The 21,484-nt window shown below is 39.6% G+C and overlaps 1 protein-coding gene across 2 annotated transcripts; it reads left to right on the top strand.

Moving 5' to 3' along the window:
* The first annotated feature begins 5,761 nt into the window (after window positions 1-5,761).
* On the top strand, window positions 5,762-16,537 carry znf281a (zinc finger protein 281a). Of its 2 annotated transcripts, none has more exons than XM_040044510.1 (7): window positions 5,762-5,908; window positions 7,691-8,144; window positions 9,772-9,873; window positions 10,380-10,506; window positions 12,334-12,417; window positions 12,541-12,659; window positions 12,773-16,537. In XM_040044510.1, the coding sequence occupies exons 2-7, from the start codon at window positions 7,740-7,742 to the stop codon at window positions 14,357-14,359; spliced, it is 2,424 nt and encodes an 807-aa protein (XP_039900444.1). In that variant the 5' UTR covers window positions 5,762-5,908; window positions 7,691-7,739; the 3' UTR covers window positions 14,360-16,537. The 2 variants fall into 2 exon arrangements, with proteins under 2 accessions (XP_039900444.1, XP_039900451.1); XM_040044517.1 differs by lacking the exon at window positions 5,762-5,908 and adding an exon at window positions 5,950-7,071.
* The last annotated feature ends 4,947 nt before the right edge of the window (window positions 16,538-21,484 follow it).

The raw sequence follows: 21,484 nt of genomic DNA, 5'->3' as shown, positions 1-21,484 counted from the left end.
TTTGTTGTTGTTTGTCAAAAGCACCTCTATTGTCCCTTTGGTGACAATAAAAGTTCTCTCATTTTGAAAGCAAAGGTAAGAAAAGCTGAGGGGTTTTATTATGCCAAGTTTAGACAAACACAATATCAGCTCGATAATGGCCCAACTTGAGAGATGTAGGGCCCTCGGCGAGAGGCAAGACAATTCTTCCCACTATTCTCACCTCACAGCATACTGACAAATAGACTCACTTTTTTTCTACCTTTCCCTGCCCTATAAAACAACGTCTGCAATGTTGAAATGCAAATTACTATCCCAGATGCTAATATACATGGAAAAGTAAAAGATAAGCTGATGAAATTAGGATCACGCTGTTCTCTTCAGACAGCCCACAGCTATTCTTTACTTTCTGTTTTTCAATTTTAAATCAGCCAATACTTGCTTTGAACATCATTCTTTATTTACTCTTTTGGTGAAATAAGTCGGTTTACACCCCTGCTCCAAGACATCGTCATGCCTGGTTAAAGTGCACTTAGTTGGGGACCAAAGTAACTGCATCATGTCTCACAGGCAAAAATTTGTAACACATAATTTTAAATATTATAGTTATTTAATATCTGTTATAGTCAGAATATCCGATAGTTTGGTTCTATAGCACCGGTAGCATAAATAGTACAGACAAACACAAGTAATTTTAGGGTACTTCATGTTGCAAGTTAAAGATCCTACAATATTAGAGAGAGCCAAGCACTTTGTTACTGTGGAAAGGAAAATTTCCTTTGAACAGGAAGGAAGAGAAGACAGAAAAGGAGCATAGATATATAAACAATCAAGACAAAGCAGGAACAGACAAAAGTTAGTGACATGCAGTAATGGCAAACAAAAGCACAGCATGCACAGAGTGAAAACAGCCATGTGACGGAGAAATGTTCAGTGCATCACGGAAAATCCCCGCACCTAAGGGATGGTTCAGGGTCACCTGACCCAGCCCCAACTATAAACCTTATCAAAAAGGAAAGTTTTAAGGCTAATCTTAAAAAGTAGAGAGGGTGCCTGTCTCCTGAACTTAAACTGGGAAGAAGGGCCTGAAGGTTCTGCCTCACATTCTCCTTTTAGAAATGTTTTGAAATACAAGTAAGCCTGCAGTCTGACACAGAAGTGTTTTATTTGGACGCTGAGATACTCAGTAAGATACATAATTTGTAAGTGACTTCAATTCAATTTTGCATTTAACAGAAAGGAAATTAGCTACATCCCTCATATTAGGTACACCAGAGTAGTGAGTTTCAGAGATGCACAAGTGCTCTTTCTAGCACCTGTCAGTACTCTCGCTGTGGCATTGTGGATCCAATTAAGGAGTTTTAAGGAGCATTTTCGAACAACCAAATGATAAGGTATTACAATATTCCAGGCTGCACATAGCAAATGAACAACAAACAGGATGTACCCAATTTTGACAAAAATCACATAATGACAGAAACGAATCCAAGAAATTTTGCAAAATGTGCAGGTTAAAGGAAACACTCTGTTCACAAATGTTGAAGTAAGTACTGAAATTTGTACGGTCAAATACGATGACTGAATGTTGTCTGAATTTACAGGCATGAAACTGCACATAATCCAGGCTGTTGTGTTTTAAGACATGCCTATAGATTTGTGCTGTTCTGTGAAGTGAGCCATAATGATAAAGGCTTTATATTCACCACATCAAGAATTTCATTTGCAGTGTCAGTTCTTCAGCATTTTTACTCAGAGTGACTATTGTGCAGTGTTAGAGTCTGCTTTATATTATGCTGAGATTCCTCCTAATGGAAAAATCTAACAGAATTTGAGGAGAATTAATGGCAAACTGAAAGCTTAATCATTTGAACACAGAAAAAGACGACTCTGCACTATCTTCAGGTCACAAATGCAAGAAAGGGATGAGAGAGAAGGCAGACCAGGATGAACAAAAGAGCAGTTATCAAAAGCACTTGGGAGTACTTCTGGAACACTCTGAAATATTTCTTGTGATAAAGACAAATTCTTGTAGACATTAAATTGCCTGGTATGTTAAAGTGTTTCACCTCTTAGTTATAGTAAAAGGCAAACCTGCTCCACAGTCCCAGCTGTGGGTGATAAAACTGGCATGATGCAACAAAATGGAATTTAAAATGCAATTTTCCAACTGATATTTGTTTTGAAAGGTACATTTTTATTAGAATAATAATAATTCTCATTATGAGCACGTTAGCTTGGAAACTAAAAGTGAGAAAAGTTTGTACACGTCACAGGTGTTGCATTTTATCTTTATATCAAAGCACATGAACAAACCAGGACAATAGAAACTCCTTCAAACAGATTTCTGACGAGATGAAAAACAAAAAACAAAAAGAGAATGGCTCATTTATGATCAGTTAAAAGTAGCGCTGTGCTGACTCGCACTGTTGAAAGGAGCAGCTGTTCTGGGTGATTCAGAAAAAAGCTTTTGAAACAACTTTAAATGGCTCCAGTCAACACGGAGCCTTTGAAAATAAGTTATTATGGCCCTGCCTGATAATGTTGTGCTAAGCAAATGTTTATCGTAAAACAAAATGTTTGCTTGCTCATATTTGTGCTGCGAGTTAAATGAAAAGATTGATAGCACTTGCTGTGATTAATGAGATGCTACTGGCAGCAAATGTTTTACTCAGCTTAATGTTAAGAATGAAAATTAAAAGAAAGCAGCCAGCACCAGTCTCTATTAAGGTAACAAAGATGCCTCTTGGTGACCATCCCCAGGCAGCCTCTGCATCTGCTGAGCTGAGCTGTCCTAGTACACCTTGAAAATAACAACACCTACATTAGAAAGCTGTTGCTCTCAGCTCTATATTCAATGCTGCCACACTGATTAGCATTCTGAGCTTGAGTGCTATTCCCTGGAATTGGTTATTGGTCTTCCTTACAAACAGACCGCACACACTTTGGGTTGGCAATCACATCTTCCCCACTCAACAGCCCCCGCGGTTTAGGTGCTCAGTTACCTCCTGTTCACGCTGCACATCAATGACTGCATGCCCAGACATGGAGAGAACACTGGGAAGTTTGCAGAAAGCATCATCATCATCAGTGATCTTTCTGTGTGATGCTGCTTAACATCAACAAAACTAAACAGGCAATCGATAAAAGGCAAAGACGGTGAAGCTGAGACGGACAGTTTTAGATTCTTGGGAATTAATTTCACAGTAAACTTGTCATGTGATCATACATCTCCACCCTGGTCGGGAAAACTCAGGATAGATAGATCATAATAGATAGAAATAGAAATTATGGGTTTTATATTATATCCGTCTGCTAGGATTGGCTGGTTAAAATCTTTATCTTAACAAGCATAAATATATACTGGAGTCTGTAACACATAATAGTGTGGGTTTAGTATTGATAGTGTTTTCTGATTTGTTTCAAATGAGCAAATATATCTCTTTTAAAATCAATATATAATATACCAGCTGCACAGATTAACTAATGAGGGACTTGTTTCAATAGGGTGAATTCATATACAGCTGTGACCCTCGTGACAATGGAGGATTAGAGTGCAGACAGCCAGGATCGCCATCTGTTATGTGAAGGCATCGGGCTTTCCCAGTGAGAGGAATTGAAATCAGCACAACAAAGGAAATCTCCAAACCTTGGCCCTTAGCTCTGCACTTCTTCTTCTTTTTGGCTTCCATCATTAGAATAGAGGCGATATTGGCGATAACATCCAGACTGTGTGCATATGTGTTCAGGGCTGAGGTACATGCTGCAGAGAAAGAAGGAAACAAAGACGTGCAGCACAGGATGAATTATTAATGAGCAGTTAGAAGTGCTAACCATCTGTGTCATAAGATACACAAATTGCCTGAGATGAAAATGTCAGATTGGTTGTTTTTTTTCTCGTGTTCCACCCTTCTTCAGGTTCAGACACGCTCACTCTTGTGTCTCCTCCACAACGAGGGCATTCATTGAACAGGAGTCCTAATGTCTCTGACCCTAATGTCCCAAACACTCAGCTGATAGTAGACACTGAGGGAAAGTTGAGCCATACATTGATGTTTCCAAACATTAGCTTAGACTGACATTGAAGATTCAAAACATGACTTTGTATGTACACCATATAGTTCCAGGGTGTCTCCTCACTGTCTGCAAGCTTGTGCGGACCATTTTAGATGTGTTTACATACCTTTTGTTTTGGGGTTAATGACACTTTATGGCAAATCTAAGCAGACTAGAGTGAAGTATAGTTTAAAGGAATAGTTCAAAATTTTTTAGAATGAAACATAAATTAATGTTAAACTTATTATGAAGTTATAAATCCAAGGCAGTTTGATTTGGGACAACCTTCAATATACCTAACAGTATATCTGACCATTGTATTTATAATTTTTGCATTGCCCCCATAATTCTTTTATTTTTATTTTTTGTGCTTTAATCATATGGTTGTCACTACTTAACACCGTATGCTTAAATAATCAGATTAATTTATTATTCATTTAATTATCTGGTTTGAAACAAATGCAAATTCTCAAATTCTAATGACTATTTTTCTACTAGACTGGGCTCATCAGGCCGACATCAACGCCATGCATATTTAAACACTCTGAGATGAGAGTGATTTCAAAGATATCACTGTCAGCCGTGTGGGTTGTCAATTTTGATATATGTAAAGATCAGACATCAAAAATCCATTCCCTGACCTTTTTTGCATTTCTCCACTCTCTGCATTTTCATTGTACCTCACTCTCTGAATTAATTGGTTCATTAGTGAAGGCAATTAGGAGCAGAGGGTGCGAGGACAAACTCTGATGTCCTTTTAGATGTATACAAAATCATTCATCCAGCAGGTCTGAGAGCTTCCAAGAACATCTGTCATGGTCCCTTTAAAACGCTGAGCTGAGCATCTGAGACTCGCTGTGTGAAAGAGCAGCCTCCGATATGTGAACCTAAGGAAGATTTATTGAAAACAAAAGTTGAAAACTGATGGGTGTTCTACCACTTTTCCACTTTAGTGCTCAATATTTTCAGAAACTGAGGTAGAATATTTATTGATATGTACTGACGCACTTGTTCCTCTACCTACTACTTAATGTCACTCCACTACATGTCATATGTCAAATTCTGTACCTACTTAAGGTACTGAGAGAGTAGTGTTTAAGATTTTGTTTACTAGATATTAATATACTGTATAACAGTATTCTGCTGTAAGGAGAGTCCTATTGTGTAATCACAGTCTACTGGTTTGAAATTTTAAGAAAGGGCTGCTATTTATCTTAGTGCATTTAACTGTGTATAGGTTACTTCACACCATGTATTTTTACATACCCTAATGGCAGTCTGAAGTCAGTACTCTTGCTTACAGTCGATGCTTTAGCATTTGTTCTGAACACATATTTTGCAATTACTTATTTATTTAGTGCTTTTTTAGAAAGAAAACTCCAGTAGATTTTCTACTTGCTTTTGAAAACATTACTCTGAACTGTTTTTGGTAACTGTGGCACTTTACCAATCTATATTCTTCTGTCCTATCTGGCTATTTTGTAATACCTTCAGAATTTAAAGGTGTTAAAACAAAGGCTTATACAGAAGTTGAAATGGTGTCTGTTTGATACTTTGCATAAAATACATTAATTATAGCGGATTCTCAAAAACTAATAAGGTTTATTTTGAAGGTTGTTGTTTTTTAAGACAATGAGTGATGTGAAAGTGAAAACCGAAATACTAGTACGGTAGGCTGTACGTGAACATAGGAGGTGGTTTGTTTTTTCTGTGTTTAGGACGCGTCCGCCTGCGAGACCCAGAATGCTCCGCGCCGAGCAAAGATGGAAGAACCCAGCAGCTGCGGGAGAACAATGTTTTGGCTCTAGATATTAAAAAACGGACAGCTGAGGGTAAACCACGCGAGCCAAAGCAGCAGGGTCATGGTCCTGCACCGGTAAGATAAATTTATAAAATCCAACTTTGGTTACAGGGTCGGCGGGAGCTGTGTTTGAACTCCTCGTACGGGACAGACAACAAAGCGGAGCGCAGCAACGTTACCGCTAGTTAGCGGCTAAGTTAGCCGTCTCGGCTAGTCGGGCGAGCATCATTGTTCGCTGGGGTTGTGTGGGCCGTTTGTTATGGGTCATGCCCGTGTTGTCGCTCCCATCGTTTACAATCGGTTAACTGTCCGGGAAACAAAGCCAACATTTAAAGAAGCCCCTCAATAATAGCACACGATGTAAGTTGTAGTCATTTATTTCATGTTCCCACTCAAAACAGCTTTTGTCCTTGATCATTTCTCCACCTCACAGATTTAGTTTGGCTTGTGTGTACCTCTGTGGTGATACCTGCCTCTAATTCAAATATTCAAACCCAGCGTTAAGAAAAAGTACTTAACTAACTTGGTTCAGATGCTTTGAAAGAAGTGTCTCTCTTCGTATTACAGTCGTTTTCCCGTTCGTATTCGCATCATTCGGCGTTTTTCTCATCGTAAATCTGCTTGCTGTTATTGCATGGCGATATTAATTATTGCCTGCTCCTGCATCACAAAGAAGGGCCCCGCAAGAGTCGTTAGCCAGATGGTTAGCCAGGGAGCTAATTTCATAGAAGACGAACGGTAGTTTTCCTAAATGTCCATATGGGAGCACACAGTTTATCTGCTTTAGCGCATTAAAAAAAAACCCATAGTTAAGTACTTCGACTAAGTTTTATTTACTTATTTATTTATTTTATTTACAAAGTTGGATTTTTGCTAGCTGAGTTGGTTATTTCTGCTAGCGTACCCCAAGAGGCTGCAGGCAGAAAGCACTCGCGGAGTGGTGAGAGACATGTTCAACATATAATTGTAGTTTTGTCCGGTTGTATTATTATCCTGGGAATCATAATGTAAACAGACATCTTAGCAAATATTGATAAAATTAGATTTGGATGTAAATAATGACGTTTTAACTCCTGATCTTGTTCAGATGCGTGCATTTGGCTCCAGCCTGAGTATGTTTACATGCACACTAATATCTTGGTTATGTGTTAGATGTAAACATCCCATTCTGGTTTCAGAAACTGGAAATACTACCTGGAGCTCTCTGTGATGGAACTTGCTTTGTGGTCTAGTACACGGTGGGTCAGATAATAAACGGGTCCTGTGTTCATGCATTATCCTCACTATGATCAAAACTGGCATACTAGCATGTGCTCTGATCTGTTCCCCTTGGTTGCTGTTGTTTATGTAGCAGCCACGTAATTACACCATCAGCCTTTCTAATACAGCCCGTGTGAGCTCTCGTTGGCAGATAAGCTCATTCAAATAGGATGACTGGGTCAGACAGCACCATCAAACAGATTAACATACAAGTTCAATCCTGTCCCCTCTTCTCATGTTGTGGCCAGAACAGCTCTGGCTGTCACCTTTTTGTCCTGTAAAATATCGAGCATGCACACAGTAATTGGGAAAAGAATTTTGCACAGTGTACCACCAGCTTATTTGCACTTGTCATTGTTCGAGACTGTAGCCTTTTGTTGACCCACAAATCGTCACTTTAATCCGACTAAGCGTCTAGTTGTGAGATCAGAGACCGTGACACCGATTCCTGTAGGCTAAGCTTAACCGGCTCCATAACTGTTGTCTATTGACTATTATTTGTATGTCCTCACATCCTGATAGCTAGTTATAGTTATCCTTTAAAGTTTATTGTGATTATGTAATATTATAGTCTTGCTGTCATTCTTTTCCTCACAGGATCACATTGATTTTCACCACATAGTTTTCCTGCCCGCCAGCCTTCACCATGAGCATCATTCAAGACAAACTAGGGAATGAATTCCTGCGCTGCAATGGGAGCATGGACTCCAGTTTTGGAGCAGGCATGATTATGTTCAGCCATCTCCCACCTGTCACCAGCTTCACACGGCTGGCTGCCCATTCCGTAATGCAGGACCTTCCACCTCAAGAAATGATCCTGAAGAAGGAGCGTGACTCCCCTGATTGCACCATGGACAACCAGGCTGGCAGCCTGGGATGTGCAGGTGTGGGAGACTATGTTCACACTATAGGTATCAAGCAGGAGAAGCTGACAGAGCACGATTATCGCTTGCCTCTCTACCCTGGTGGCCTGGTAAAGAGCACAGAGCTGCTGGAGGTGAATGTTGGTAACAACCAAGATTTATTGGTGCACGATCTCAACATGGGCAGTGTAAGTATTTCTGAGAGGATTGCAGACTGTGATTCATTTCTAGCAGTTTTGTGAGTCATACATGTGTATGATTTTTTTAAAAGTTGAATTTCTTCCCATTATCAGGTTATAGATACAAATATTTTAAAAAGTCATTTAATTTATTAAAGTGATCAATGGTTTTTCTTGAAGCATTTTTGAGCCTTCGCTGGACAAAACAAGAGAACAATCACTTGCGTTATTTTCTGAATTTATTACCCCCGAATGTACCAAAACAAAGATTTGCAATAACATTTAGAAATATTGAATTTTACACCATATATAACAAAGAAATTGAGCATAAAATCCTTAATTGTTTGTGCTCTAATCATAAGATGGCCTCATGTGGTTTTGATGAGTAAATAATATAATATTGGGAACGTACATTAGAGAAAATTGGTAATATGCATTTGATCATGAGTGTGTTTTTGGGTCTTGGATAGTCTGATCCCCAAGTAGCGCTGCTGTGTTGTCAAGCACGTCATAAGCTGAAAAACCTGAGGTGGAAGAGCCTGACGGAAACTAGTTATATGGCGTTAAATCTATTGACGGCATGAAATGCAAAGTAGTTTCTCTTTCTGGTTAGAAGGGTGACGTCATCCAGCCTCAGCATGAATGAGAACGTCGTGGCGAGGACACAGCTGTCTTGTTTGAGCACGTGCTTCATTTCAGATCTCCTTTGTGTTCATTCAGATACAAATATACACATCCATGTTCTCCTAACAATAGCAAGCCGTCAGAGTTCGCCAGTGTTGTTTATGGAAAAACAGCCAATTATTGTCTTCATTGAGCAGCATTCATTTAAAATTGATGTTTAACATTTTTTGTTACACAACATTGGGAGCCTTTAGAATCCACAGATTTTCATAGCAAGTTGCAATAAAAGAGTGTTTTATAAATGTAATACTTAAAAAAAAAAAAAAAAAGAAAGAAATTGCTTAATAATTATCATAAGATAGTGAAAAATATTTACATTTTACCAGATGTTTTTTTCCTTTTCTGGTAATAAATCAATGCCTACAAAATGTTGTCTTTTAAATACTCCATAGTCTAGACAAAATTGGACCCTTTTTATTTTGGTTGGACTTTCCCCAGATTGACCTAAAGACTGGGCTGATTTGAAAACAGCAGGTGCACCCACATTTGTCCCATCAGCCTCCATATGGCAGTGAGGAGAGTAGTGTGCTTACTGGGAAAGAAATTGCAGGGCAGGAAGGCAAACAAATAGAAGAAAAGGCACTCATTTTCCTGTTCTCTGAATTAATGCCATTCGTTGCAGGGAAGTTTACTAAGAAGTTGTCATTTTGAATGTTTAGTTTGCAAAGTGTGCAGTTTCGTAAGAATAGTAGATGAAAAGTGGTGAGTTAGAGGCTGCTAAACCATAAAAGAACAATAAATTCTGCCCGCTAGAACCACATCTTGCGCAATCACTTTCCAAGAGACAATTACAAGAGATTGTCCAAGCGTTTTGTTTGTTTGCATGAGCAGCAAACGTGGATCTGTTTGCGTGATAGTTTGAGACTGCAGGCCTTTAACCTTCAATCAAGTGATTTTTCTTGTCATGGCTCGCTCTCACGGCCCTCTCCCTCTCCTATTGTCATCCTCACAGCTGCCAAGTCAGTTAGAAAAGGAGCCCACTGGGAAAAAAGGTCGAAGGTCAAATGGTGATGGACAGGAGGGTAAACCAAGAAAGAAGAGAAGTGACGCAAAGGTTTGTCTTGTATTTATAAAACTGAATGCAACCATATTTTAGTTAGTCCTCATCACATCAATAATTATCACAAAGAACATACAAGTGTGCTAATTTGCTTTTGGCAGAAACAAAAAAAAAAGAATGTTGGGGGGGGGGTGCATAAAAAAAATGATTGGCACAAAGTATTTTGTCTATTTCAATCAATTTTAATCAAAGCAATACAAAGTGAAGTAATACAATCACTTTACATTTAATACAGTTTTGTTACTGGACCAGAGATTTCAATGTATTTACAAACATCTGTTTCATTTCAATTCTGTTGCGAGTTACATGGAGCTTTAAGTGCAAGTTGAGTTTAATGTTGAAAAAATAGATTATGCATTTTGAGTTAGAAGATTTTACCAATTGCAAAAAAGTGCAATATTTTTCAGACAGTGATATTTTAGATACATTCTGTAGAGAATGTATCTAGAGAAAGATGGCTAATTGTTACCCATCCCCCTCTCTCTTGTATTGTTCTATAGCAGTCAGTGATGCTGGATGCAGATGGAGGTAACCTGTCTCCAGGATCCAGGCCTCACATGTGTGAACATTGCAATGCATCCTTCAGAAGCTCCTATCATCTACGCAGACACGTTCTCATTCACACAGGTATTGTAGTGTGTCGATTTCACCACAGTGCTTAGATTTTTCTGCTCTGTGCATTTCCTTGTGGGTTATCAGTGGTTAGCACAATAAATACAAGGAAGGAAATGATGATGTCATTTGGCAGATGCTGCATTGGCCCATGCATCGTAGCTTATTGCTTTTCTACTGTAATATTATCTTCAAATAGTTCTTTGTCCAGTATTTACTAAGTGCTTTGGATTAATCAAATCTATTGAATTTGCTTCATTTAATAGAGGTTATCCCAGGCCATGAGCTTCACTGCTATCCTAACATTCAGGTTGTTTTAGATGCTCTTTGTTCGTGAAAGGCAAACACAAATATGATGCGAGGCCTATCCTCTACCTGTACAGCCTTTTGTCACTACTCATCATAGGGGAACCCATGCCTTTTTTCTATAATTAAGCTTAATTGTAAATGTGTTGTTTGCTGCTTACAAGGGCACATGATCGCACTAGCTGCCACTTCTAAATTAAATCCATCTTCTTTTAAGGTTTTGTATTACAGTTTCTGGTTACAATAAAGCTTAATCCATTTGCTGATTGAAGTTCCTGTAAATAAAAATAAAATCCCTGTATGTGTGCATAAGTGCACATGCTGGTTAATCTTTCTGTCTCGTTATCAAGTAAAATATAATTTGGCTCCTCCAGACCTTGTCTGAGAAATGTTTTATTTCCTTTGTTTGCTCTTTGTCTGAATGTTTAGCTGTGGTGTGATAAATGTATCGTCATAGACGATAGAAAATTGATTAAAAGAGCAGGCCAGGAGCTAGTGTTAATGTGCCAGATCTCCTTTGGGGTGTACAGAGAGAAAACCCAAATTTCTATTGTAGAATTTGATGTGGAAGATCATCCCTGAAGTGCCAAGTGCAGAAGGGGCAGATTTTAGGAGTTTTCTGTTGAGGAGTCCAAGCTTTAAGGTGGCACATTTGATGAGGAGCATACCATAAGCATTATGTCATTAATGGGATTTTTGCTTCGTGAGTTAATCTACAGAGGTAAGGCTGACAATGCAGAGTTCTACTACACACTAAGGTGTACCTTACATATCTCCCCATCCGTCCACTTTGTGTCACTTAATTGTGTCCGTATCATGGATTGTGTGTACCAACATGAGGTGGGTCTAAAGCGCAGAAGTTTTTGACCTGCACAAACATCCAGCTGATTCTCCAAATTTTCCTCCTTCCTTGAAAATGAAATTCACATTTAGTGTTTTGGCTTAATGGGGGTACACTAGTGGAGATTGCAGAGGCATAAGTACAAGAGGTCAGATCAGGACTTCCACAGCACTTTCTAAAAGTGGCAGGTGTGCTGAAAGTCACTCTGTATTTTCAGGAAGAGGATTTTTAAGTTGAGATTTGTCATACTTGAATAAATTTAAATTGAGAATGGTCTTTTGATTTTTGTGCGCTGCTTCCTTTTTAATAAACAGACCTCATACATGCCTTTTATAAAAAGAAAAGTTAGAGAAGAAGTTTTTCTTTCTCTCCTCCTTAAAACAATGGGCTTTAATCTAAGAGGCAAAATTGAGAGAATAAGGTATGGTAAGCACCTCTGAAATCCAGTGCCGTGTGTTGCAATAGCAGTGACACACCCACACACACACATTTTGTGTTGAGTGAGCCAGGTATTTGTTCAAGCTGCCAGACTGCCAAAGTTGAATAAACACCTTTATGACACACAGACGGCTTGTAAATACTGTCCTCAGTTGCGTAAGTTGTGCATGGGTACGTGTTATGTGTATATCCTGCTTTAAAGAACTATATCACATGAGTTATTATAACATCACAGTGATCATGTGATCTTATTTCAGGTGAAAGACCCTTTAGATGCACTCAGTGCAACATGAGTTTCATTCAGAAGTACCTTCTCCAGCGACACGAGAAAATCCACAGTGGTGAGTAATTTATGACAACTAATCATATGACCCAGGGGCCTAATGCAAACTCAAGAGTCATTATGTGTTTTTTACCACACTAAAGGATGACTAACCTATAGAGTGGCTGTTTTTGTGTAACAGGAGAGAAGCCATTTAGCTGTGACCAGTGCAACATGCGGTTTATTCAGAAATACCACATGGAAAGACACAAAAGGACGCACAGTGGAGAAAAGCCGTACAGATGTGAGACCTGCCAACAGGTTTGTGAACTAATTAAAGCCTCCTCTTTGCTATCCATCAAAAGGGTTTATTGGTACTGTTGTTATTTTAAAATAAGTTGAGTCATTTTTAAATGCAACTCGTGTTGTTTCAGTATTTTTCTCGGACAGACCGACTGCTTAAGCACAAGCGAACCTGTGGAGAAGCCATAAAGAAGGGGCTGGATCCTGGGATGATGGACTTGAGTTGTGTAGAAATGGGTAATGGCAGCTATGGGATCACTCAGGGAAATGCTGGGAGTGGCGGTAGGAAGAGGGGAAGGTCTAAAAATTCTGGAGAGGGAGGGGAGCGCAAAAAGAAGAAGGGAGATGGAGGGGGGTTGAGGGCATCCCACATGCATGGGGCTGTATCTGGAGGCTATACTATCCATGAATACTCACTGGAGAATCAAGCGGTTTCTTCCTCTACTGAGCCAGACCCTAGAATGCAACAAGGCCACAACGGCCAAGCTCCAAAGATGGCATTCAAAAAGGCCAATCGTAAGGGCTTGGATAAAGCAGGTCTGGGACAGGTCAAAGCAGGTACGTTGGAGCAGGGTGGGGGTATGGATGGCCTTGGGCTCCTGCAGGGTAATGGGGCTAAAGTCGGACCCGCCAGCAGCAATTACGATGACGCCATGCAGTTTCTGAAGAAGCGTCGCTACCTTCAAGCAGCAAACAATGCAAACGCCTCGGGACCTCCTGTAGCTGGAGGATCTAGCACTGAGTATGATGTAAGCATCCACTTGTCTTCCCAGCCTTCTGTAATCCAGGGTGGCATTTCTGGTGTAATGGACAGCGATGCTTCTCTTAGTCTTGACAAGTCAGGGATCCCCGATGAAGTGTTGCAGAGTCTGCTGGACCATTATGCCCAGAAACCTGATAACTCACACCAGGATGTTCACTTTGACATCAATGACCAACATGTGGCACTGAACCCTACCACATCTGATGGTGCTGACATCAGCCACAACACCAACACACCCAGCCCATCAGGAGACAAGACTGTGATGATGCACGAATACTCCCGCTTCTTGCTGCAAGCTTTGGAGCGCACCAGCCACAGTGCAGGCTTCCCTCTGGGACCTCCTGCCTCAGGACCCTTCACTGGTTCCCACCCAGGAAATCCCATCTACGCTGACAAGAACATCTACACTACGTCCCCACTGGAGTGCGGGTTTGGCCAGTCGCTGCCTTCGCTGTCCTCCTCTGTGCCAAAGTCTCACTTTGCGATGCTGACAGGCTCCTCACCACAGCACAGCTTCCACCTGGGCAGCCTGGAGGCCTCCACACACCAGCAGCTCACCCCTTCTCAGGAGCTCACCGAACAGATGGAGAAACAGCACTCCTCCACTCCCCCTTCATCCTACCAGATCAGCCCATCTGACCTGAGTAGCCAGAAGGACCACCCGCCTGTCAAAAATGGTACAGCGGCAGCCTACCCTCTGGCCCCCTCGCAGGATCTGGCCTCTCTGGACTCCTCTAAGCCTTCCTACCAGATTGAAAACTTTGCCCAGGCCTTTGGCTCCCAGTTTAAGTCAGATGGCAGAGGCTTGTCTTACGGCACTGACTCTGGCAGGGAGGTGGATCACAGGATACGGACACCTGTGTCTGAATTCTCAGGGTATAGTAGTTTGTTATCTGATGTCAATGAGCCAGTAAGTACAGGTTCCAAAACTCCGACAAGCCAAAGCTACAGATGAGAGCCTGAGAACGAGTAAATGCTCTGTTGTTAAAGTTGATGTCCTTATTTTAATTTTTCAGTGCTCCTATTTTATTATTATTATTGTTATTTTTTTAAGTGACATCTATATTTTAATTATACTGATGCTTTGTCTTTGTGCCCACTCCTCTTCCTGCAATGAGCCTGGAAGGCTTCCTGCAAATGCAAGTTTTTTATTATTTTTTTTTTAAGTATCTGTAATTTTAAGTTAAATATGTACTTTACTGTTTATTCTGGTCACATTAGTGACATTAGGTTTGGTCATTAATTATGAACTTTTTCAGTAAGTGTAGGGTAAGAGCCAGACGTATTTCTTTTTCAACGAGCTGAAGTGTTTGAGCAATCAACTTTACAACATAGAAATAACCACGATGGCAGGGATTAGCCCAGAATAAAACTAGCAAAAAAAACAAAACAAAATAAAACATGTGTTTGTCTGTTACAAGGTTAAAGTATTACTCAGGAAAAAGTGAGAAAGGAGAGGCTTACGAGGTGCAGTGAGCACTCTTTTCAGAAGTGTAAATTTGCGACTTCAAAGATGATATTTCTTATGTTTTATTACTTGTTGAATGAGTGTGACATAAACTGACTGCTGCCAGCTCACTTGAACACTGAGAACACTTTCTACTTGGCTATATAGAGATTATGGTACTTTAATGTCAATGTGAAACTCATGTTTGCTTCAATAAGGGCCATATATAAATACATATATCTATATATATATATTTATAAAAATATATATTATGTAAAAGAACAGTTTTAATCATTCTGGGCATCTTCCAGTCCAAATTGAGGAAGAAAGGGGGCTGGTTCAGGGGTCAAATGTTGTCCTTGGTGTATTTTTGGAGAACAAAAATGATGTTAAGGCTTTTCTTTGGCCAATAGAGGTTGCTGTTGGACAGCGATAGAATGGCCTTCCCCTTTTCCTCTTCTGTTCTTCCTCTTATTTCAATTAGCACTTTGAACCGATTTCTTACATTGAGTAAAGTACCACGTCGGATCAAGGAAGCTCAAACATCAGACATGTTGTATGCAGATGGGGGTTCTTGGGGCTGAGCATATGGGATGAGGGGAGGGTTGATATGGGAAAACCGGGATTTGATCTTTCTCCTCCTGTTTTTAGGGAGGGGTTAGAAATGCTAATATTTAATTGGGATAATGTAAATGTAATTCAAACCCCCTAGTTTTAGTTTGACTTGTTACTCGAGTTTATCAGCTTTGCTTTCATATTGACTTTAATGACAAAATGTGATAGTGATCAAGTATTTCTTCAGCTCAGAAACATGTATACACATAGAGAAATGTGTTGTATACATTTAGAGCTTTTGCTTGTGCTGGCAGTACCAAGCCTGTTTGTCCTGTTAGAAATTGGGTGCCTATTCCTTAGAAGTACAGCAACAAAATATTGTCTCGTAAATGTTTAATGTAATTTCTCGCTGGTTTGAAAATGTACTTTATGTAAAGACAACAACATAACAATAACTGCGCTGTCTTCCATAGAAACGACTGGCCCCGAATGCTGGAAATTATATCACTTTGCTGACCGAGTCGCTGAACCCCTTTGTGCCCTAATGGCCTCATTTAAGCAATCATCAAACATGGCAGACTGAATGCAATGCTGTAATATCTGAAATAATATGTTGCCATGTTGAGGCAAGAATTTGCCTCACGTATACCTCATATCACAGTAATCCAGGGACAAAAGGAGTGACGGTGTGACGTATGTAGCAGAAATGCTGTTGTGTGTAGAAAAACGTCATGATTCTGTGCGACTGTTTTAAAACATTTGTGTACATGACATTTGTACATGTGACCCATTAAGATGCTGTTTCTGTAAATGTCTCTTGCCAACCAGTGTTCAGTCTCTTAAGTTCAACCTCCTCTCGCCCTCACATCTTATTTTTGCCATATTGTTTCGGTGTTCTTGTTTACAAAAAATGTACGAAACACTACACATTACTGAATTGTTACCCCTGTATAAAATTAATTTTGCTACCCTTTTTTTTTTTTTTTTTTTTATAACAGCCAGATGTTTGCAGCTGATATCTTTCACTTTTATGTTCTTTCAAGTTCATGTGACACATTTCGCGAGGCTGATTGTCCAACGAATTAAGAACTGACAGTAGGAGAAAAATAATAAAAATTGTTACCAAGAAAACTGATTTGTTTCAAAGTTCTTATCAAATGTGTAGTTACTCATAATGAAGATCTTGGCACATTAGTGTAGTATAATTTATAAGAGGCTTACTAACGCTAGATAGAAAGATAGACATCACCATCTAGTGACAGCAAGCAGTTCTTTAAATAACTCATTTCTTTGGAAGGGGTGGGGCGGGAGTTGCATAAACAGCACAGACTCTAAAATGAGTTTGATAGATCATGTGTTTGTGATTATATGATTGTCATTTTTGACAAAGCATATAATAATTAAGGCTGGATCAGGTGACAAAGGTTTCTTCCTGTTGAAGGGGAGTTTTTCCTTTCCACTGTCAACAAAATACTTGTTCATAAGGGGTCATCTGATTGTTGGGCTTTTCTCTTTATTATTGTAGTGTCTTTACAATATAAAGCACCTTGAGGCCACTGTTGTTGTGACTTGGGACTACATAAATAAAATTGAATTAAATTGTGTTCAGGAAACAGATTTGTAACCAGTGAGTTCCTAAGGAGGCCTAATGGGAAGATTAGTTTGCTATTTGTTAATGAAAGATGAATCAGATTACATTCGATACACTGGTGTACATACACTCACGGGACACAGGTTGCCAGTAAATGGACTGATTCTTATGTAGCACTTTTCTACTCTCCCGGAGTACTCGAAACGCTGTATACAACATGCCCCATTCACACAAGCACTTCTAAACTCAAGTGCAAACTAATAAATATTCACACACATTCACACCCCGATGAACACATCGGAGGGCAACTTGGGGTTAGTATCTTGCCCAAGGATGTTTGGAATGCAGACTGGAATTGAACCACGAACCTTCCACTCAGTAGCGGATCTGCTCTAACACCTGAGCCACACTCACCCCAGTACCAGGTTGGACCCACTTTTGCCTTCAGAACTTCTTTAATTCTTTGTGGTATAGATTCAACAAGGTGCAGCTTTAATCTGAGATGTTGGTCCAGGTTGACATGATGGTATCACAGTCCATTCATGATGGAACGCAGGTTTTCATGTTTATGCAACATTCTGACCTTTTAATCCAAATCCTGCATCAGGTTGAGAAACAACAGACCAGCCAACATTTTTCCAGTCTTCTGTTGTTCAGTTTTGGTGAGCCTGTGGAAACCACAGCCTCGGCTATCTGTTCTTAGCTGACGGGAGTGGCACCCATGTGGTCTGATGCTGGAGCCCATCTACTTTAAGGTTCAAAATGTGGTGTGTTTAGAGATGCTCTTCTGCATATGTTGGTTTTAATGTTTTAGTTACTTTTACCTTACTAACAGCTTAAAATGGTCGGGCCATTCTTGTCTGACATCAACAAAGTGTTTTCAACTAGAGAACTGCCGCTTGCTGGACATTTTATTTTTTGGACCCTTCTCTATAAACCGTAGAAATGTTTGTTTGGGTAAATCCCCAAAATATCGTCAATTTCTCAAATACACAGACCATTCCATCAGGTAACAACAACATCAAAGTCACTTTTATGACCTTTCTTTTCCATTTTGTTGCTTGCTTTGAACTTCGGCAGGTTGTGTTGACCATGGCTATATGCCTAAATCCACTCAGCTGCTGCCGTGTGATTGGCTGATTACACATTTGAGGTAACAAGAAGTTGAACAGGTGTACCTAACAAAGTAGCTGGTGAGCATATATGACAGAAAAAAAAAAAGGAAAAGCAGCAGTAAATGTAAATCGTGTTTTGTGGACAATTGAAGAATCCTTTTACTTCTGCTCGTCCACATTTGTCACTTTCCGTGACAGCTTAAATGACATGGCACGGATTGTTTTAAATGCCACGGACATTCAAAACTATACTTACTTTGACTGGGTTACAAACATCTGTGTGTTATTGATGACAGACTACTGTGGAAGTAAATGGATTCGAGGCACTGTGTGCTTCAGATGAGAATAACCTTTAACTTTACCTCAGGGGAGGGTGATACTTCTCATTTCCCCCTTATTACCTATGAGGGGAATTAAACTGCTTCCTTATATAGAAATGGGAACCAGACTGTTTTTCTGTCACCACAAACAAAACTTAGCTGACTTCTAGGTGAAGTTTACCTAGGTTATGTTGTCCACACCCAGACTTACTAGCTCCATCTTGTTAATAAGTTACTGGATTTTCTATCAAACAATGACAGATGTTCCCATTCAGTTGATTTATTTCAAACTTTGACATTACCATAGGGTCATTATTGATGCTGAATTGTTGAAAGGAAGACCTAAATGTTGAAGCAATGAATTTGTGGGCAGAAGTGATGAAATTTTATTAGTAAAGTCATGTGTTGCTCGGAAAAGCAGTAACCTACAGCATTGTTGCGTTTGGCTGAACAGTTGTTAACCCTGTGGGAAGGTTGGCGAGCAGGCTGTGAACTCTGTCCTATGTGCTCTTGTTGACTCCTCCTGCTTTCAGAGGATGCAGATCTGTTGGAAGAGTGACGTGCATGCTGTTCTTATCTGTAGAGCTGAGAAATGGCCACCTATTGCATTGTGTACTCAGTGAGATAGCGTATGGGGAAATACAGCAATAAAGAGAGGGAGTGAGTTATAAAGAGGCTGTCTGTTCTGTGGCTGTCTCCTTCACAGCGACAGATCATAATGACTTTGGGGACTCAGATGTTCCTCGTGTCCATATTTCAGGTTTGAGAATAGGATGAACAGATCCCTACAAAGAAAAGAAAGAAAACAAATAGTCACTGTACAAATCTGACATTTGTTTTGTAAAGACAAATACACCAAATTATGTTAGAAAGCAAGCAACGCTACATGAAAGCTAGAGTTTGATTTTAGGGTATAACTGTTTTTGTGAAAGTACTACTTCAGCTCGTGTTCTGTAAAATAATCATGTGTGTGATTATTGGGGCTGCATTGACAGATCAGTGAATGTCCTCATGTTTCTTGTGAGACTCACATGTTGATGTAAATCACAATGTAGGAGGGATGCCAATTCAGTGTGTCCCCACATAAAGAGGGACACCTAGTCACCATATGAAGACACTGCGGTAAATGTCCTTGTGAGGAGAGTCGTGGTGCTGGATGCCTGTTGAATTTCTTGTGGTTCTAGCTTTTGTTTGGGAGTTTTGTGCCTGCTGCTTTTTGATCTCACCACTTGTTTTTAGATTGGGCTCCTGCACAGGAAGTATATTCTAAAATGCAATATATTTCCCCTCTTTGCTGTGTGAATTACTTAATTGCTTCTTCTGCCTCTCTGCTTTGTCAGTTTTAATCATTTGCATCAGGACTAGAATAAAAAAATGAAACGTGGTTAATGTGCAAACACAGTTAAGTTGACAATGATATGCTTTGATGCCAGCTCTTCAAATGTTTTCTTCATTTCGGGAACCCTAGAGGAAATCTTCAACCGGAAAATAAAAAGAAGGATAAATAAGTAAATCATTGCACGATATTAAGAAAGACTCACCTTTTACCAGAATCCAGCTCTGAAATAAGACACACTTTGTGTCAACTCTAAAAGGCTCCTCATGCCAGGCTGAAAATTAACATAAGGTACTGGAAAATGTTGCAATGTGAGTATTTGCATGAGATAAGAATGAGGTCATTAAGGTGTGTGTGTTTATGCACTGCTGGATATTTGGTATGGCTTTCATGTTTGAGAGCAGAGCCATATAAACTGAGCAGTTGGAGCATGAAGAATATGAAGAAGGAGAATGTGAATCTAACTGGAAAACTGACCATCTTAAGGTCTGATAAAGGCATTTTCTTTTCAAACAAAACAAAATTACTGCCTCAATAAAGTGTAAGCATTTAAATACGGTCACTGAAACTCGTAACACGAGCAATAGTAGTGCTACACACTTATTAATCTCGTAACTGAAATTATGGCACCATCGTTCACACTTTACAACTACAGAAGACAATAAAGACAATAAAATGCTCCTGCTCAGTTTCCTTAAGATAGAAACTTAAGGAAACTTTTTTTTATCTTTATAGTTGATCTATCTGCTTCCATAGTTCAGCAGTGTGTCATCCACAATTACCCAACAGTAGTAACGGCATCGCTGGTGTAATATAACGGTAACAATGCACGTCTCATGCCTCACTTCCGGAACAAAAAATGAAAAGCTGCAATAAATTTTCCAACGATGAGCTTTGTCATGGCGGTATAAATTAGCAGCCGTGGCCTTGATACTGTAAAACGTGAAAATCAGTGTTGGCTCAGAGTGAGAAAGGTCAAGCTGTTCCAGATCTCTTTGTAGGTGTTATACAGGGATCCTTGACCGCAACTATTTCCAGCCATTAAAAGTTAGCAGAGTTGTGGAGTTCTTGTGACAGAGCTATGGAAACGTGGTTCTGTGGAGGGGGAATGTTATTTATGTAGTGTGGTTTGGTTTTTTTTTATGTTGTAAATTTGAATGCACAGGCTTCCTGGAACATTAGCATTTTATTAGAGACATGTCAACAGGTAATTATGTTGTATGTGCCACAGAGGACTTTATGGCCACCTGAAGAAGGATTTATTGATCAAGATTCTTAATTAGTTGATATCGGTCTGAATTTCACCTCAATAACAGATCAAAGGATGAGTCTTTGGCACTTGCGACACAAGATTTCCACATAAAATAAAAGCAGTGGATTTTCTGTAGTCATCACATAAGCAGCCCATGTTAAGGATTACATATGATAGTCAGTGACAGTCACAGAAATCACTTTTGAAATTTTCACTTAAATAGAGTTTTCGTCGCTCTGTCTTAAGACATCCAGTCATCACTTTAAATGCATGTTCTTTCTGATAGTTAAAGGATAATTCTCCGTCAGACTGTCAGCAGGAGATGACAGGAATCTGTGTTTAAATCTGCATTATCATTATTTTCTCATTGGGAAATTGTTTCCACAGATACGTTGCTGAGTTTTGTGGGGACAAAGAGAGCTCATTGCACTGCATCTTGTTTGATTTGATGTTTTCTCACACTT

The sequence above is a fragment of the Simochromis diagramma genome, unplaced genomic scaffold (assembly GCF_900408965.1).
Source record: "Simochromis diagramma unplaced genomic scaffold, fSimDia1.1 OVJJ01000321.1, whole genome shotgun sequence".
NCBI lineage: Eukaryota > Metazoa > Chordata > Actinopteri > Cichliformes > Cichlidae > Simochromis > Simochromis diagramma.
The sequence above is the reverse complement of the archived record's forward strand: the minus strand, read 5'-3'. Positions and strand labels throughout refer to the sequence as shown.

Excerpts from the sequence above, each read along its gene's own strand:
- znf281a (XM_040044510.1), top strand. The coding sequence starts at position 7,740 with ATGAGCATCATTCAAGACAAACTAGGGAATGAATTCCTGCGCTGCAAT. Across the intron at positions 8,145-9,771 it reads ACGATCTCAACATGGGCAGT|CTGCCAAGTCAGTTAGAAAA; the intron begins GTAAGTATTTCT and ends TCATCCTCACAG. Across the intron at positions 9,874-10,379 it reads AGAAGAGAAGTGACGCAAAG|CAGTCAGTGATGCTGGATGC; the intron begins GTTTGTCTTGTA and ends ATTGTTCTATAG.